Source organism: Cyphellophora europaea (assembly GCF_000365145.1).
Source record: "Cyphellophora europaea CBS 101466 unplaced genomic scaffold supercont1.1, whole genome shotgun sequence".
NCBI lineage: Eukaryota > Fungi > Ascomycota > Eurotiomycetes > Chaetothyriales > Cyphellophoraceae > Cyphellophora > Cyphellophora europaea.
The window spans coordinates 1,025,651-1,044,578 of NW_008481797.1; the positions used below are offsets into that span (position 1 = coordinate 1,025,651).

The window sequence follows — 18,928 nt, forward strand, 5'->3', positions numbered from 1 at the left end:
GACTGGACTTCACAGAACGGTTTGACAAGTGGTGAAACCAGGCCGCCGCCAGTGTTTGAAAAAGCCTGCGGGCCATTTTTGGCGGCAGAGCGCGGAGCGCGTCAAAGGCGCAGGGCTTCCTTCCATTTGCGCTAAAGCGTCAACCTCGATTTGTGCACACCACCACACTTCCACCTCTTCATCATCTTTCCTTCCCACGCCTGCACACCTTTTCTACACGACTGTGTCGCGCTATCTATCATCTCCTTACACCATTCATTCTCACATCCCGCCTTCTCTTGCTCTTCTGCCCCTCGACACGACAACCTGTCAGCCTGGAGCCGATTCATCCCTGTCGAGGTCAATTCGCAATCTCAACCAACCTGGAGCCACGCCGACCCTGTCGTCAAGCAAATTCCGGTGACGCACAACAACAATACCTCAGCATCCGTTGGCAGAGCTTTCTTCGTTCAATATCAGCTTCCACAGTCATCCTGGACTCGTCTGGCGCGACGCAAGTCCACTATGGGACCGCGTGCGAAGCGCAAAACTGCGCGCAAGTCGGCGGTATCTCAGACAAATTCAGATTATGAAATGGCCGAGTCCTCGCCTTCTCGCCCAACAAATAAAAGGCGAAAAGTGAGTATCTTGATCGTGCCTGCTCGGACATTTAAGCTAATCGTAGCAGCTGAACGGCAGAGCTCCTGACGGCCGGCGAAAACCCCCTTCCTCTGAACTAGATCAACCCGATGGTGATGAAACAAACGACGAAAGTGAGATTCTCTCTCAAACAGAGCTCATCGATTCTGTTGTCGCATATCTGTCCGTGTCTAAAGACCCGGTTGTTGTTGCCCAGTTGTATGCCAATGACATACAGCAAGGCGATAGCCAGAAGGTCAACGCCTTTGCCAAAATCGCCGGAAGAGACTGGACATACTTCGTTCGTGACCAAGCCGTTAATATCGGCCGTCCTCCCGATGATCGTCAATCGGTCAATGGGGTCGGCGCTTCAAGCCCAATCCAAGATATGAAGGACATGCTTCCCGTCCACATCGACCTTGGTCCTAGTAAAATCGTGTCAAGACACCACGCATCCATCTTCTACGATGCAGAGTTTCCCGAAGGTGGCGGCTGGCATGTACGTGTCAACGGTCGAAATGGCGTTCGGGTCAACAACGTTCTACTGAAGCGTGGCTCACGACAGCAGATCACATCTGGAACAGTTCTCGAAATTTCTGGGACGCAGGCGATATTTATAACTCCAGGCGATCCTGTTCAGATCCATCAACATTTCATTGACTACGCAAAGAAGATGTCGACAGGCGAAGCTGGTGTGTCTCTCGAGGCAAACTCCGACCAACCCGACATACCTGTTGCTGCTCTCGGCTACCACTCTCTAGCACCGGCACCACCTGTCTTCAAGCAAGAGCGTGCATCTACACCGCCTGCTCAGCAGATGGACATGAGAGGACAGAGAGCCGTCTTCGACAGTAAAGCCACCACGTCGCCTATGTACGGTCGTGGCATGATGATGGAAAGTACTCAAGAAATTGACTACAGCAAAGACTCCGCCAAAGACCTCAAGCCACCCTTCAGCTACGCAACCCTAATCGCTCAGGCAATATTTTCCAGCGAAGAAGAAAAGATGACTCTTGCCAACATTTACTCTTTTATTGCCGACAAATATGCTTTTTACCGTCATTCCAACAGCGGCTGGCAGGTTCGTACACACACTAGCTTTTGATTACATTCTTGCATGCTGATTTGCTTAGAACTCCATCCGACACAATTTATCTCTTAACAAAGCCTTCCAAAAAGTGCCCCGACGGACTGACGAACCTGGCAAGGGCATGAAGTGGATGATTGCACCCGAGAACCGACAAGAATACTGGAAGAAGCAAGCAAAACGCAACGGTGGCTCAGCACCATCATCGCCTGCTTCAAACAAAGACGTGAACCCAAACTTTCGTGGCCCCAACGGGCAGAATCTGGGATACGACACAACTATGGTGACCTCTTTCTCTGCGAAGGATAGTCTTGGTCCACCACCCACTGGCGGCAACAAGCTGAACTTCCAGCCTTCATCCGCCGGTCATGTCGCACCCCATTTCGCGCCCGTCCCTAACTTGGCTCCACCCATGCAAGCTCGGCAGGACGCAACAACACCTCAACGCCGTAGGACCAACACCGGCGCCACCCTGCCTGAGTCAACCCTTGATGATTCACCTCTTCCGAACCATACTCGCTCTACGCCTCACCCCAATGGACCTCCCATCTACACTCTTCCTTCCTCTGTTCCACCACCACATCGGTCGCCTACCAACCCAACCTTATCTTCATCATATCTCGACACTCCCTTCCACCACTCACAGCATTCCATAATCACTCCTGCGCCTATGCGCCAAAACCCCCGTCTCGCACCTCCTTCCACTTTGGTGGCCCCTTCGAAGTTCATGCCTGAATCCTCCCCTGCCGGGCCTGGCCTCTTTTGGAAAGGCATTATGGGTGTCACTCCGGGTCAGGCCGTGCCGGACTTGAGCCCAGTCAAAGTTGAAGACGTGGACCGTGGCGTTAATGGTCGCGCTCTTTCGAGCGAGGCCGACCGCCGTGTCATGAGCAGTAGCCCACCGCCAATTGATGCTATGGGTAGCCCTAGCAAGCCCGCCAGAGGCAGTCAATTCACCAGTTCCAGCGCGAGAAAGGAGCGTGATCCCGAAGATCGAAGTCGGAGCGCCAGTGCTACCGTCAGTGCGCCACTGGGGCGTGGCGGCAGCGTTGGGACACCGGTGCCAGGCGTGCAGGTGGGCTTCCATGCGAATGCGAACGCGCAGGTAAACAAGACTGGCTCTACACCGGACAACGATGAAGACGACGAGGACGATGCAGACGGTGGATTTGATCTTGCTAAGGGCTTTGCGCCTATAGCAAGAGGAATGAGTCAAGGGCTGGGAAGGAGGGTTGGTGTTTGATCTGACTCGCCTCTTAGGGATGATGATTTGAACGTGTTTGAAGTCGAAAAGTTCGAAGATGTATGTTCACGACCTGCAACGACCGCATTGTGCCACTTCTACTGTACGGAGTATTCTGAGGCGGAAGGGGAGTTTCAGGAGTTTCCGGTTCAACTCGCGATTGACTGGCACGCTGATCTGCTGTGGTAAGAAAATTTCATTTAATGACTGCCCCCGATCTTGGGCGTTATCTACACTTGCGTGGCCGGTTCTGGTGGTGCTTGCCTACTCAGCGAGCACTGCCTCTGCTTCACGTGCCTGCTGCCTGGCGAATGTCATGACGATTCAATGCTCTTGTGTGCAGCAGTCTACTCTCATTGCTCGGAGACCCTTTTGTGACGCTACGCATTCGGCACCGGCAGTCTTTTTCCCCAGAGCATGCCGCCATTGACGTACGCTGTGAATGCGATAGGGATTGCTGCGCGGTGGGCATCACTTCGAATCGACACCTTGCTGGGAATGATGATGCTTCCTTCTCCCTAGCAACAATGACCCCCTACAACCAGTCATCCGCAGCCGGATTTTCCTTGTTCCTGCCATCACAGTCCAACTGTGCCGCTGTCTCAGTGTCCCTGACCCTTTGCAACCCTTAAAACTGTCCTTGGCCGAAATGCCACCTACCAATGGGAATGCTTAATGATAACCGAGGTCAAGCTAGGCCTGACGAGCGAACCTCCACAAGCGTCCCAGGGAATCCAATACCAATCCTCTTAAGGCAAGATCGTGAACACCGGCAATCTGGAGCATACTGTGGTCTATCAGCAAGCCTATATCCCATGCGAACACCTCCAACTGTGATCAGCCTTCACGTCATCGAAAGAGTGCTTGCGTAAGGAGCCCACCCTCCATCATGGCAGACCAGCCGATCTACATCCCACCGCCCAATCTGCGTACAAATATGGACGACTTCCGAGATTTCATCAACGAGCGCCTCTCCCTGAAGTTGAAGACTTACGCTGAACTTCACCGCTTCTCCATCACCGACTCAACGACTTCTGGCTTGCCGTTTTCAGCTTCTGTAACATTCTAGCATCGTCCCAGCCGTCCCACGCCATTGATGACAACGTTCAAATCGACAAGTTTCCTAGATCCTTCGAGCACACTCACATGACCTTCGCGGAGAATCTTTTACGAGGTAAGGAAGATGCTGTAGCTGTTATAGACGCCGACCGACGAGCGGGATCTTTCTCCACCACGAGAGTACACATGGCGACAACTCCCACATTTCTGGCTCCAAGCAATCGAAAGACGTGGTCGAGAACGAAACGGCATCATCCCTCACCTTCACACGCGTTCCTTTCGCCACACCCTTCATCGTCATGTTCAGCTCTGGGACAACCGGTACACCCAAAGGAACTGTACATTTACAAGGCAGACTAATACTCAACGGCGCCAAAGAACACATATTCCACAACAACTTCGGCTCTCAGGACATCCACTTCCACTATAGCGGTACAGGCTGGACACTTTGGAACATCTCGCTCGGTGCCATGTTCGCGCAAACTGCAATGCTGCCATACGACGGCTCTCCATTCTACCCTTCTCCTTCAGAACTCCTGCAGGGAGTCTTCGCCTAAGGAGTGACTGCCTACGGTGGCTCACCACAGTTTTTCTCCGAGTTGCAGAAGCTTGACATTCGCCCTCTACCGCGAGAGTATGCTAAGAGCATGCACACACTGTTGAGTACGGGTGCACTGCTCACGCCTGGAACGGCAAGGTGGCTGGCTGAAGCGTTCGGCCCGGTATGTCAGATTGAGTTCTCTGGTGGCACAGACGTTGACGGCAGCAGAGAGGCAGATGTTGGAGAAGTTCGTCAAGTTCCACGAGGTAGAGAAAATGGTGGACGGATCAAGTGGCAAGGGAGATGCGAAGCTCTAGCTGAGCTCTGCTGTGCTGGAAGGAGGTGGTCGAGGAAGGTGGGGGTGGGGGTTCGATTGGGGGTGTACTTGCCTTGGGGCTAGAACTTCCCCTTCGTCTGCCACCCAGTAAGTGCCATTCGACGCTTCTACATGAGTAAGCTGTATGATAATCTGCCACAGCATGGTTTCCAGCTACCGAAGAATGACGGCATTGCTCGATTGATACCTGACTGAGGTAAGGAGGGTTAAAAGCAGGCGTCACGCTAATGCAGACCGGGCTGGGTGGAGTCGGCCAAGTAGGGCCCTGACCTTGACCTTCTTGAACCGGCCGATCTGCGCCTCATCTTCACCATCGACACTCACTCCTCTTTGCATCTTTGACTAGATGATGGCACCTCGCCGCCCACATCGCAAGTCCCGCAATGGTTGCCAACAGTGTAAGCAGAAGAGAGTCAAGTGTGACGAGGTCGGACCTCGATGTGGCCACTGCAAGGCTCGAGGTCTGGACTGTCAATACGACCGGGCTCAGCATTTATCCACGGACCAGCACTCGACTTTCTCAGAGCATCCCCAAGTACTTGAATCCTATACACGTTCGGATCGTCACATTCAGGAACTCAGCCTGATGCACCGCTGGACTACTACAACCTATGACACCATTCCCACGAAATATGCGGATGACAATAGCATCTGGGAGACGGAAATGCCTGAAGTCGCCTTGCAACATCCATTCCTGCTGAACGCTCTCTTGTCTATCACAACATTCGAGCTCAGCGGACCTCCGGAGACAGCTGCTGCAGATTATGTTAAAGCTGCCATGGATTATCGAGATCTTGCTGTTCATGACCTACCAGACCTGTCCTCCACGACCACGGCCGAAACGAACGCCGCTCTTGTCTATCTCGAGCCTCTGATTCTGCTTATGATCTTGGTGTCTGTCCAGCATCAACCTTCCACCACCTCTCTCTTTGACATCCTACAATTGTTGACCAGATACCTCACCCTGATGCAATCAATTCACTCACACCTCAACACGAGTTCAGCAACTCTGGCTCATCACCCTCTCCATCAAGCTACAGTCACACAAACGGATATACCTTCACAGATGCTCGATGTTCTCACCTCCACTACATTCCGGAATCTCGACGATATGAACAAGTCTCGCCCAGAACCACCCGACGAGGCTCCGTTCAAGGTCCGCTTTACAGCCACCTTGCATCAAGCATCATGCAAGAAAGCCCTCTTCTGGCTAGAAGAAGCATTCACCCATCTTCCATGCCACAGCCAGGATACGCATGACTTTAATGGGCGCCGCTTCCTTGAGCACTGTCTCGGTTGGGTCCAGCTAATTGACGGCGAATACATAGCTGCACTCCGCGAAGGTGACCAGGTTGCCATCCTCCTCTTTCTTACCTGGACCGTTCTGGTGCAGACACACGGACATCGATTCTGGTGGGCGCGCAACCTGGCCACCAAGCTATTCCAAGCTATTTCGGGCACCATAGACGAAGGCACCGCTCCAGTGTTGCACGAAATCTTCTCGTGGGCGCGGAGACAGTTGCACCAAGTCCAGCAGGCTCATGTTGAGCCGCATGCCAACTTTCCGATGCCTGCACAATAGGACCTGATGAGGCCGGACGCGCCGCATACCAAGACCCACTTTCCGTCAAGACGAATGGTCAAGCGCTCTATACGAAGTATCGGAGATCCCAGCGGTGCATATGTCCCAGAATGGGCATCGGCGGATCTCGGATTTTCACCGGGGCTTGGCTGAAAACACAGTGCCTGTAGCGGGTCGTCAACGTCAGTCGCTGCGATTTTCTATTGTCGTAAAAGGTCATCAGTGCATAATGAGCTACGAGTCGAGCGGATCACGTCGCTGTCCTGGCCCTGGAACCTTCCTGCAATCAATATCCAGTTAGCAGGCATCAGGGCATCAGGACTGCCAAGACGCCAAGACTTTCACTGCCTGTGCTTGGCCGTTGGCCATAGTGATTATGGTGATTAGTGCTCTCTATTTCCACGGTCTGGCACCGTCTACCTATTGTTAATGCTACTAGCGGCACCTCTGGGTATTCATTCTCATAACGTCATCTGCCTGGCCACCTGGCGAAATCGGAAACTGCTCTTCTCTTTCAGACCTCCGCTACCACAGAGGGTCCGCTCTACTGCTGAGGCTGCCTCAACAATCCGCTTTCGTATCGCCTCAGGAATCTCCGCGCTATGGTTTCGTGTAAAACGAGGTCTGCACGAGATCATACGATTGCTCGAAGACCACCGCCGGCTGGCTCTCGCATCAGTGCTCCCCGCCGTAAAGGGTGTGGTTGTTTGCTCCAGGCAGGCACTTCCGTCGTTCATGCTGGACGCTGGTGGGACAACTGAGGGCGATGACTCCTTTCGGCTCTCTGGCCGATCTTGAGGAGTCTGATGGGCCTGCGACTGCAGTGCTTTACGGCGTGCTAACGTATCGGACTCGCGCTGGACTTCGGCTTGCAGCTCACTTAAGTCCTCCGCAGATTGCCGTTGGCATTCTTTATCATCATCAGCCTCGCCTCCGTCGCTTCCATATTCGGAAAGGGAGTAACGTCTGGCGGCAAGGCCGCCATTTGCTTCGACATCCAAAGTTTCGACTTCTGACCGGCCCAGACCCGGCAGTGAACCCTCTTCAAAGACAACCGACCGCCACCGTGCTGCCTCAAATGATCCCGCCGCCGAATCTCCACTAGACGGCGTCAGCGAGCTGATCTCCTCAGCTCGAGGCGCCTCTACCACAACTTCCAGTTGACTCAGCGAGGGACGGCTACGGCCACGTCGACGGCGAAGCACATCTTGCGAAGGTGTGACGGGCGGGGGCTCCTTATATCCTAGACAGGGACTCCGGTCGATGAGTAACGTGATGGTCGTGGCGTACTCGTCCATTCTAGTGGACAACCACTAGTCGTGGATGTTCGGGGCGTCTGACAAGCGTCTCGATGATTTCAAACCGACAATAGATCGTCGCGTGATGGGCAGTAACGGCGACGAAAGCACAGCGTAATGGTACCTGAGAAGTGATTCTATGAGCAAAGTTAAGGTTGGCGACAAAGAGAAGAAGAACATGAAACCCTCCTCTATCTGTATGTGTCTGTTGGCCGGGCCGGATCAACAGCAGCCTCGGATCCTGAGTTCTGAGGAAGCGAAACAACATATCTGCTTTGGTGGGACCCTCGTGGGATGCGGCTGCTCACTCCCAAAGGCTACCAGCCAACGTTCTCCAAGCTCCAAGCCCCCCATCTTCAAGGCGCAAGTGCGAAAAAACAACCCACGCCAAAGGCAACAGAGTTTCCCGCCGTCCCGCGCCGCGCTGCACCGTCCAACGGCTCTCACACCATCAGGGTCCACCACGTTCACGCCGTTTTGCTCCAGCACGGATCACCATCCCGCCTCATTACATCCGTAGAGTGCCGCGCCATGTCGTGACCCGCTCGGCATCGACCAGGCTTGATGACGCACCCCCGATAGCGAGATGAGTCTACTCCGTACAGGTGCAAGCATCTTTGTCACTTCAAGGCTCGACCCTCACAACTTGCGCCTGTTTCCGCCGCCGCCTCCCAAGACCCGTAAGCCCATTTTCCGCTAAAGAGAAAATCGCTTACGGAGATTTGTTTGATAGAAATCGTCGAATCAACCCTACGGGAATGGATGAGAATCGCGGGCCTGGGCCTCGCTAGGGGGATTTTCTCTTGCTCGCCTACAGACTTGGTGAAACAAGCGGTAGCTGTCTAGTGCCGCCAAAGGGCGAGTCGGCAAGCCGTTTGGGCGAGTTAATGTGCATTATTTATCATATTGATTTATTGCGAAACAAACATTATCCGTACAGTATTGTGTGTCAGGTACCCGTGGGAACGCCGTCGCTATGCTATTATCCATTGTTATCCCCGCCATGCATTTTTCAAACCCTTCATTATGTAGGCGGAATAGACATGTACTTCTTCAAGAACTTCCCAGAATCCGCACATACGCATCTTCAACCTCCTTTGCAATCTCCAGCAAAGTCACAATGGCCACACTGTGCGTCGCCTCGGGAAGACGGTCCCTGTGCAGACCGATCCACTCGAGCGGCGGCGTCGCCTCACCCATGTCTCTCAACTGCGGGGTGTCGATCACCGGCGGCTCGAGGGCCACATACTTGAATTTGCTGGTCGGCATGTTGACCACGGCGGTGATCTTCTCTTTCCCGCTTCCCTCGGGCCCGTCACCTTGCTCAGCAGTGATCTTCACGGCAGGCTCCGGTAGCGGCTTGCCGGCACGGGCAGCAAACGCTCGAGAGTGCGTACCCCACATGTCGCGAATAAAGGAAATGCGGCTGTAGTTCCATCCCACGTCCACCTTGCCCTCAAAGACAGAGCGGAAAATGTACTCGATAGTGTTGGAGTTTGCTGTCTGCCATGTCTGCATGGACGACACCAGACGAGGTACTTTGAGAATAGTGCCACCTCGAGATCCAGTCGCACGCTCGATGACTTCCGGAACAGACACTTCGCCCAAAGCTTTGGTATTAGGTTTGTTGATACTCGAGAGGGCAACGCGGACCTGGCCAAGCCGCATACCCAGACCACTTTGCACTCTTCCCTGAATGACGGCAACGGCAAAGCGAGCTTGAGCGTCTGTTGCTTCTAGCTTTAGAATCTGATTGTCGAAGAAAGTGTTTGGGAAGACACCGATGTCGATCTCGCCAATTGCAACTACGACGTCCGTATGCAGCGAAAAGTTGTCTCTGGTGGGTGCTTCCTCCTTCTCTTTGATCTCGGGCACAGGCGTTGTCCAAGTAGCGGTAGGGTACACCGACTTCCTACGTAGGTGTTTGTCAAGTTCTTGCAGCGAGGCTTGGAACGACTCTTTCTTGTCCTCAATCAGTCGTTCGAATGCTTGCATCAAAGCCAGACCCTGTGCGCCGGCCAGAGTGGTACAAAATCCTTGCACCTTGCCGCCATTCAACATCGCGACCAACCGGTCATTCTGACCAACGTCTTGTCTTACATTGTACATCAAAGCTTCAAAAGTCGATATATCCACAACGGCGAAAGGTTGGTAGTCAAAGACAGCCTTAGCGCGGAGATGGTGGAAGCCAACAGATGCTTGTACGAGAGGTGCCCGTGTGCTCGTTGCGATGTTTTCCGGCCATCTAATGGATGTTCTTACGCGGAAGTTTGCCAGTTCAACGAAGCCACTCATGCGACCACTGCTGTCAATTGCTATTTTGTCGAAACCGATGCACAGGTTCTGCTCAGCATCAGAGTTCTTCTTCGATGAGGCCCAGAGTTTCGAGATTGTGAACACAGACTTGCCCAAACCTGGTCCAAAGTCGACTTGCATATTCAGTTCCTGCAGAGACACGATTGCGTTCCAGGGCAGTGTTCCAGAGGCCGTGATCTGCTGATACCGCTGAATGGCAAATGCTTGCGTATCTGCCGTGGCCGATACCGGGGTAGTGGTATTCTTCGTGGCACGAAGCTCTGCTGGATACCAGATCTCACGGAATAACAAGAAGTCCTGGAGCTGTTTGGCGTTGATGTCCATCTTCATTGGACTGACATTGACGATCGCAGAAATTCCAGTCGTCTGGCTGACGTGCTTACTGTTCATGAGCGACACAACAAACGAGTCGAGCTCGAAGCTGGCCGTGGATTCTCGGGAGTAGACATGCTGAACAGAGGTCTGCAATTTATTGAAGGTGGTCAGGATCGAGAAGAAGCGATTCTGATCGGGTCCCTGCACGGTATTGACAGTCAAGAAGATTTCTTCGAACTTAGCTGTGGCTGCAACCCTGGCAATGGGTTGACAACTTAGACTGAACTCTTGTCTTTGGATCCATAGACCAGCGTTCAGCTTCGCCCGTCCCAGGATTGCGTTGGGCTCAAGTGTGCCATCAGAGAGATATTTGTTCGTTGTCTGCTGAGCCGTGGGTGGTGGATTTTTGGGTTTGGGAACTGTGTTTTCATCGCCCATTAATTCTTTGATGCTTGACGAAATATCCAGAATGAGAGGCACGACCGATGGATACAAGGTGTTGGAGGACGCGGCAACCTTGAGCTCCGTGCTTAAGGTAGGGTCGTCAGTGCCATTATCATGATACTGCACCTTGATCGCTATTCCAGGGGCCTGAAGTATGGCCTCGGTAGCGTGGTGGTCTCCATGAGTAGCTTGCAGGTAGCGGCCGGCTCGAGATCTCGAAGATCCCTTGAGCATGCCAAATGCGGATCGAGGATGATTCTCTTGCCGCGGGCTGACATGAACTACAGCACCGGCAAAATCGGCGTCTACCGCGAGCCACGCGAATCGCTTCCGCCCCAGCAACGCTCCGCTCTTACGCTTAGCCTCAGGCGTAGCGTTGGTTGTGCTGAGTTGGATGCTGGATTCTCGTAACTGCTTGCTTGCTCCAGCGAGAGACTTCTGAATGAGAGATGCTGGAAGTACGAAGTCAGCACCCAGACGCAGCTCGAGAGCCTTGCCCTTGGCCTGGAAAGCCAGACGACGCTCCTTTTTCGTGGACACGTAAGCAGTACTGAAGATGACTTCTGGCAGTAGCGCGGAGTTCGCTGATCTCTTTGTAGGGTCGTGAAAATGTGGCACAAGCTGGAGTTGTATCTCGGCCATTGAAAGACGAGCCGAACCTTCCTGCCGCGTCTGCAGATCCACTTTGCGAATCGAGAAGATCAGATCCTCCAATGTGCGACCGGGAGTAGCAACTGTTGTCTCATGCAGACCCCACCGTATCTGGATTCGATCGATGCTGAGCGCTACTACCGAATCAAACAAGTGAGTGGACGTATCGTCCGCAGCGAAGTCGTCTGCCCCATCGTCTGCAGAAGCGTTTCTCTCAGCAAGATGTGCCAGCGTCAAACGACGTATAGGTTTAAGGTTCTTGGCTTGTTCGGAGATGGTAATCGACTTGATGCGTTCCTGCAAAAACGTTGCAATGTCGACGACCAACGATGCGGTCTCTTCGTACATGTCAACACGGATGCCGTGACTCGATACATTGTAGACCTGAAGATGGTTGTCCTTGTCGTCTATCTCCGTGATGCCCAACACCTGGACACCGGTACTGAACGTGCCGTAATTTTGTCGACTATACTTGTTCTTGCGAAACAAGCCCACCGAGATCTCGCGAATGCTGACGGAGAACTGCGGCTTCTCATAGACTTTCGTTGAGTCTTTCATCATGTTGTGTATTTTGATTGCACTACGCCCGACCTCAAAGTTGAGATCCGCTGTCGCATCAGAGTCTAAGAGCGACGGGGCTTGGCAGTGAATTCTTATGCCTGCAAGGGTACCGTCAAAGCCATAACGAAGTACTGTCGGTGGTTTCGGTGCATTTCCACGGACTCTGGCAGAGGCAGAAGACATTAAAAGTTTGTCAAGTCTTTCCTGGAGTGAGGTTGCATCCGCTTGAATGCTCTTTGCAGAGTCAATGAAGCCTGGCTGGTTGACAACATCAAAGCATGCTCTGACAGCTGCCGCTTCGAATTCGATTTGCTCAATAGTAGTATGGACGCCTAGCATAGTCGTTTTATCGCCCACTGAGATACATAGCTGACCATTGATTGGTGGCATTTGAAGAGTGGAAGGTTTTTCGTAAGCTGTGTCCCATACGCCTCGAAAGACGTGTTCGTGAGACTTGAGATCGAAGTTGATCGTCATCTGTCCGTTCCCTCGGGGTATGACCGAAGTTCTTGCAACTCTGCCATTGATCGCGTATCGAAGTGCAGGTAGTAGTACAAGATCAAGCTTGTAGTCCTCGAGAAAGAAGGCAAGATGCAGTTGAAGCCTGTTCGCCGTCATAGGCTCTGTTCTGTCAAGCCTTGGACGTTTGGCCTTGATAGGACTTGATAAGAAAAGCTTGTGAACTTGAGAAACCTCTTTGTCGACCACAGCGCTGGCTACACGCATGACGAAATTTATATCTTCTTTCAACTTGAATCTCAACTTGTCGCAGGCCGCGCCGAGCCTAAGGGTGCTTGCACGACGTCCCAAGTCGTCCTCCAATGGAGGAGGCGCGAATGAACCGCTGACTTTGGGCTGAGTAAGTTTCCACCTCAACAACTCTTTATCCAAACCAGCTACTCGGGCCATTGCGGCCGTAGATGTGACTGTGAAGAAAGCAGCCAGAGCGCCTCCTGCAGGAGCGTTGAGGAAGGTCGTCGTATTGAGGCTCTCCGCCCCGAGCCTAAGCGTTATGGTGGGTGTCTTTGCCGACAGGGACACAAGGTCGGTGCAAACGACTGCTTCAATCGCAAATCGGTCCAAGGAAGTCTTCTTCGAGAGCTCGACCTGTTCAAGTTGGTTATGCGGTTCCGACGACCGAATCATTTTCATCAGACTGCTGGACAGCTCGACAAGTTCCCAATTGAGGTTTACTGCAAATTCGGCAGTGTAGGCCTGGACCACTACTTTTGTGTCTCCAGCTTGATACAAGCCGCGGAAACCTGGGTCGAATGAAATACCAGCTTCTAAGCCGTTTAGAGTCACGTCGCTTTGCGAAGGACCAGGATCAAGGATCACGGACATATTGCCCATGACTATTTCGAGACACATGTATCTCAACGCCGCGGTAGAGCCATCGATTTTGACGTCTTGACCAAAAAGCGCAGCCATGACCGGAACTTTGTGAGCCGGTACCGAGTCCCACGCTCGCCAGTCCTCGAATGCTTGCATCATCTGCTCGCGAGCGCCGTCTTGCAGCTCGACTCCGCTGCATGGGCAATCATCAAAGGTTTGTGCTGCTGCTTCTCGGATGGAGCTGGTGAAAATCTGGCGTAGTCGAACAAGAATCTTCCATGATTCGCTACTTCGCACGTGGTCGTCAGTACTTCGTAGGACATAGGACGGGCGCGTCAAGAAGACAGGGTCTGAAGCAGCAGTTGCTGCTTGGGTTAAATGATATACCAGATGTCGTGTCTTCAGGCTGTCATCGAGCGTAGAGAAGGTCTCCACGAGACCCTCGATCATTGTGGTGGTCCGATGAATGAGCTGAGCCATCTGCTCAAGCTTTGAGGCGGCAACTTGTGTGGCGATCTCGGCGACCTGCACCATGCCACGTAGTTGTTCCATGGAGCTGAACCATATACCAAGCCGTGAAACGACCAAACCTGCATATGCTGGGCCATTTCCTTCTGTAGTGTTCTTGTTACTGACATCGATGGATAGATTGTCTAAAGTAGTGTGTATCAGTAGGCCATGTGTGATGGGGCGATTGGCATCCTCGATAATCTGTTTCGTGATGAAGCGGACATTGGCACGGCCGCGTTTCAAACGGATATCATACTGATCTTTGTAGATTACTGGCGGTATATCCTGGATTTCCCCCGCATGGATAAATCGGATGTGAGCGTACGGCAGCCGAATGTCGAGGTCGAAGGTTTTACTGCCTTTCATGGGCCTAAGTTTTTGCATCACAAGCTCAATGACATCCCTCTGAGCGCCGTCGAGACGGTCCAAGGATGTCTTAGGCTTAAGCTCGTCGACTAGACCTGCTATGCCCGAGAGAAGCGCCGGTGTGCAGAATCCAACAAGGCCTTGTTCGAGGGACAGAATCAAGCCCATGTGTCCTTCACCTTCATCTTCCGAGGGATCATCCTCGGCAGCGGGGAATTGTTTTGCGGTGCGCTGCACGACCGTAGGTGACAAGAGAAGCGTATCTGGCATATCGGCACTGCTCGGCACAGCATCTTGGAGAGTAAAATGCGGAGCAGTCCATGGGCTAGAAAGTGTTACCGACGTGGCTCCGATACCCTGCTTCGCAGCTCCTGGCTCCTTCGAGGCTGTTTGGAACAGGCTGTTGCGAGCAATGGATTTGTCAAGAAAGCTACTCTGTTTCTTAACAGAACGAGCGTCGCCGCGAGTATTGTATTTACTTCCCGGAGTGTCCAAAATTTGCTTGTGAGAGCTGCTCTTCTTGCCTAGACCGTTTAAAGACGATTTTGACGATATGAAGGAGCTTTTACGGCCAAGCTTGTCGAGCATCGGTTGACGCTCAGCGAGATCGGTAATGTCCAGTATCGGCTCGGGTATGGTAGGCGTAGGCATAGATGGCGGATTTCTACTCCACTCGGACCTGTACTCGGTTCGCGATACACCCGGGACGGTAGGTTTGTGCAAAAGCCAGTCCACTCGATGCGTGCGCTGATCAGAATAGCGGAGGTGAGCTTGTTGCAATGCCCTCGTTCGTGCTAGATTGGCGGTTTTGTCCAGGGTGGCGAGCCGAAGAGATGTTCTGAACAAGCCAAATGTTTCAACCTCATGGTCCGGAATCTCATGGTGTCTCAGGGCACTTTTCAGCTCTGCTGCAGCGATAAGTATCGCTGGAATATCGACATTGATGTGCTTCGCGAAGTCACGACCCGCCCAGTCATCAAAGTCGACTGTTAATGGAGTTATTTCTGCCAAAAATGCTGTAGATTCAGATAATATCCAAAGCTTGATTCCAGCGACTCGTGCACGTACAAAGTTGACGTCGAAAATAGGTTTTGAAAGCACGTTTGGCAGAGCGTTCTCAAAGTCGTCAATGGTGAAGATGAGGGATTGGACGCCTTGAATCAGGGTTCCGAGGAATTCGGAAGAACACTGCCCAGATATGAAGCCAACGTCAACGTCCCAATGGCAGGAATATGTCGGCTCGGTGGGAGGTGCACCGAAAAGTCGGTGGCCATAAACAACGACATTTTCGAGGAAGACCTGAGTGCTAGTGATATCTGGTTTCTGCCCGGGCCCGTTCACCGTCTCGATACTGGCCTCGATTGGGCTTGAATTGACTTGCAGATCCATGTAGTAATTTGTGAACCGCATATCTGCCTCCACCATCAGGATATCCGCGCGAATGCCCTTGCGGCGCGTGTAGATGTTTGATGGTATCAAGATCGAGGTCTGGTCAGCTCTTACGGTTAGGATTACATCAAGGTCGTTCTCTTTACTGGTCGGTCTTTGCATCGCAGTCTCCGGGCGATCTTTCTCTATTAGGGCTTGATACTCCTCCAGCGTCCTGAAGTGTAGGTGATCACCAAAGTAATTCTCCTTGACGTTCATGAAATAGCGGATCAGGAAACCATGGAGGTGAAATCGCGGACCAAGGCCTGTAATGTTCATCAGGAGTGAGTCGCTTAGGCCGGGCGACATGGACGTATAGTAGTTGTAAGATCCATCCATTTCGAGACCTTTTAGAGTCCCCATGGTCTTCAGGTCAGGCACATACTCATCGTCGACAAGGAAGGTGTGTAACGTGTTCCAGATCGGACTTGAGATATTGAGATAGGCATTATTCCCGTTCGCTTTGAAAAGAACCTGGCTCTGTCTTGGTGCGTAGTACTTCATCGGAATACCGACAAATCCATTGAGAAGTTTGAATCCGAGAACGAGGTACGCATTTTCATTGATATCAGTGGGAGAGTCAATAATGTTGAAGTCGTTTGCGTTGAGGTACAGCTTCAGGTCGGTAAACACGAGGCCAATGTTGTAGTTGTACGGCACGAACGTCATGAAATCTGCCTTTTGCCCAGCGGTGAAGTCGCCTATCAGGTCGATAAGTAGAAACATATGATCTCGAAGGATAAACATTTCCAATTGATCACTCTCGATATTGAACGTCCACTTATGCATGTCATTCCAACCAAGCGGATAAGGCAGATCGCAGGTGATCTTGTGGGAAGGGCATCGCCACAACAAGGCATGATTGACACTGGATGTGGCTCTGGCATCGACGACGTTCATCTGCAGTGTGTTTTTGTATCCATTGCCGTCAGGAATCATGGCCATGTCGTATTTGACGGTGGTATCTTTACCGACAGTGAAGGAGAACCATCCGAAAGGTCGAACGTCGGGAGCCGTAGCCTTTTTGGCAGTCCGTCGAAAGCGAAAATGCGTCCGGCGCTCTCGCTGACGTCGTAGCATAGCAGCTTCGCGGACAGCATGAGCTCTCCCACGCCAATGCCAGTCCTTCGATTGTTCTCGCATCGGGACCCTTAAAGAGACGTCCTCAGCGATATCGACGCGGATGTTCATTGTGGTATAGATGCGTAGATCGCCCGTAGCCGGCGCCTCGGCAGGAGTTGCATTACGATAAGCATTGGGAAAGAACGTAGACTGGATCTCTAGTCGGAGGCGATCAGCCCAAGGGCCATAATTGACATCACCTCCACGAACAGTGAGATGCATGCCATAAGCGGGAGGAACATCGCCGTTGAGATCGTAAGAAGCCACTTTCTCGGCCTGAACAGCGTCCCCAGGTGGAACAGTCCCTTGGACATCCCAGTAAAAGTTGAAATGGATTGCAGGGCAATCTACAATCGTAGAGAAGCGGGCATAGTCTATATGGGACCATGCTTCATGGTCGTCACGGTCGTTCTCATCCAGATAGCGATCGAGACCATGCCACACGTTGCCCTCATCACTGTCGGCGCCGAAGGCCTTATAGGAGTTATGGGATCTGCCAGAATAAGATGCCGGGCGAAAGGATTCGACGGAACCGTGGAAAGGAGGAACTAGTCTTCTGAGGTGTTGAGCAGCCTCATGTCGTCGTTTGCGAAAGTCGAGGTGAATTTGCCACCAACGTCGCTTCCTGTTAGGATTGTCGATGCCTTGGATGATTCTCTCTGCAGCAGCCATTTGCGAATGACGGAACTCCGGGTTGGGTTTCATCTGTATCAACGGATGCTCAATTTCAAAGTCAAAGATCTGACGAAAGATATCCTTGTCCACGGCGGCACCACCGTCAATATGACCTTTGGCTTTGGTAAATGTTGTGACCACGATAGCTCTTGTCGATTCATTACCGAGAGATATGGCGCCTCTGCTGACTTCTACGCCAACAGGAAGGACCGCTAGGATAAGAGAATGGAAGGCATTGACATGTGCTTCGCCGATCGGCGTGTCGCTACCAATCGACTGGTCATCCTCAGCATCGGCATCGTTTCGGCTTTCCATGGGAGTGAGGGATGGACCGTCGACCGATGGGGTTTCCTGCTTGGGCGAGGACCGGCTTGAAGAAGAAATAGGTACATGTAGCTTCTCCGCGACGCGCTTTGCTGTGGACCTAGACGAGGGACCGTCAGAGCCTTTGGAGTCGTCTGGTCCATTCCACGAGGGGTCTCCTTCTGGTACGCGCGAGCCCTTGTCGGCGGCAGCGATGATCGCATCGTAGGCAGGTGTGCGATTGTACACGAACCATTCCAGGCCAGTTGCGTTTATGGCGATCCTAGCGTCTGATCTTGCCCCGGGCTGAACAGTATTGTCCTCATCGGACTCTTGACCATTGTCGCTAGCCGAATCTCCCGATTTGGTCTCGTCATCCTTTGAATCTTTCGTTCTCAAGGGCTTGAAGAGGTTGACCTGACGTGTAGAACGGAAGTAATACCGCCAGGTGATGAACCCTTGTTGAATGAAGATGGTTTCGTTCTCGCCATGGTATCTGACTCCTTTGAAGAAGATTCGGCCGCCGAGCAGAGAGATCTGCAACGACTGTATATCTACCCAGACTTTGAATTTATTCCAGGTGTATGCTCGGAGGCCATAGGATATGAGCGTAGCGAGGACTCGATTAAAATAGAATAGAAACCAGTTCACAAGCTGGCGGTGTTAGCCATGCCTTTTAGAGGACAGGAGTGTTAAGACTCACGCAGATGCAGACAATCAATTCAATCACCCAGGTCCTGAACAGGGTCAGTCGAACCACTACCAATGTCCCGGTCGGCGGCGCTTACCAGTTGAACGTCCCTCCGCCCCGTGGGAAGAGATTCCAGGCCATCGTGCAAGCTCAACGAATGCATCCATGTCTGGTCTCAATCCGGGGACAGTTAGGCATGAAGCGAAGAGCGGCGGAAAAGTACGAGTGGCCTCGAAAGCGTGTGGTCGAGGGCAGCTTGCGGTCCGGAGTAGATGAGTTGATGCGTTCTGGGGAAACCGCGAGGCAATAGGCTAACTCCTAACTCCTGATTGCTCCACCAGGAATGCAGGCAGTGAATTGAGTCCAGTGGGTGGTTAAGATGCCATCCAGTTGATTATCTATATCGTGACAGGCAAGCGTCTGCCATATGGGGTATCTGTAAAACC

The 18,928-nt window shown here is 52.5% G+C and overlaps 5 protein-coding genes across 5 annotated transcripts; 4 read left to right on the top strand and 1 right to left on the bottom strand.

Moving 5' to 3' along the window:
- Positions 1–504: 504 nt before the first annotated feature.
- HMPREF1541_00364 (uncharacterized protein) lies at positions 505–2,948 on the top strand (the record flags this gene model as incomplete). The annotated part of the gene is made up of 3 exons (XM_008712670.1): positions 505–618; positions 668–1,699; positions 1,752–2,948. The coding sequence occupies 3 exons, from the start codon at positions 505–507 to the stop codon at positions 2,946–2,948; spliced, it is 2,343 nt and encodes a 780-aa protein (XP_008710892.1).
- A 1,358-nt stretch (positions 2,949–4,306) lies between these two features.
- HMPREF1541_00365 (uncharacterized protein) lies at positions 4,307–4,564 on the top strand (the record flags this gene model as incomplete). Its single annotated transcript, XM_008712671.1, has 1 exon — positions 4,307–4,564. The coding sequence occupies one exon, from the start codon at positions 4,307–4,309 to the stop codon at positions 4,562–4,564; it is 258 nt and encodes an 85-aa protein (XP_008710893.1).
- A 90-nt stretch (positions 4,565–4,654) lies between these two features.
- Positions 4,655–4,865, top strand: HMPREF1541_00366 (uncharacterized protein; the record flags this gene model as incomplete). The annotated part of the gene is made up of 2 exons (XM_008712672.1): positions 4,655–4,729; positions 4,761–4,865. The coding sequence occupies 2 exons, from the start codon at positions 4,655–4,657 to the stop codon at positions 4,863–4,865; spliced, it is 180 nt and encodes a 59-aa protein (XP_008710894.1).
- Positions 4,866–5,268: 403 nt separating this feature from the next.
- HMPREF1541_00367 (uncharacterized protein) lies at positions 5,269–6,467 on the top strand (the record flags this gene model as incomplete). Its single annotated transcript, XM_008712673.1, has 2 exons — positions 5,269–5,283; positions 5,340–6,467. The coding sequence occupies 2 exons, from the start codon at positions 5,269–5,271 to the stop codon at positions 6,465–6,467; spliced, it is 1,143 nt and encodes a 380-aa protein (XP_008710895.1).
- Positions 6,468–8,818: 2,351 nt separating this feature from the next.
- HMPREF1541_00368 (uncharacterized protein) lies at positions 8,819–18,623 on the bottom strand (the record flags this gene model as incomplete). Its single annotated transcript, XM_008712674.1, has 3 exons — positions 8,819–18,445; positions 18,495–18,528; positions 18,580–18,623. 3 exons carry the CDS (start codon positions 18,621–18,623, stop codon positions 8,819–8,821), a joined length of 9,705 nt encoding a protein of 3,234 aa, XP_008710896.1.
- Positions 18,624–18,928: the final 305 nt, after the last annotated feature.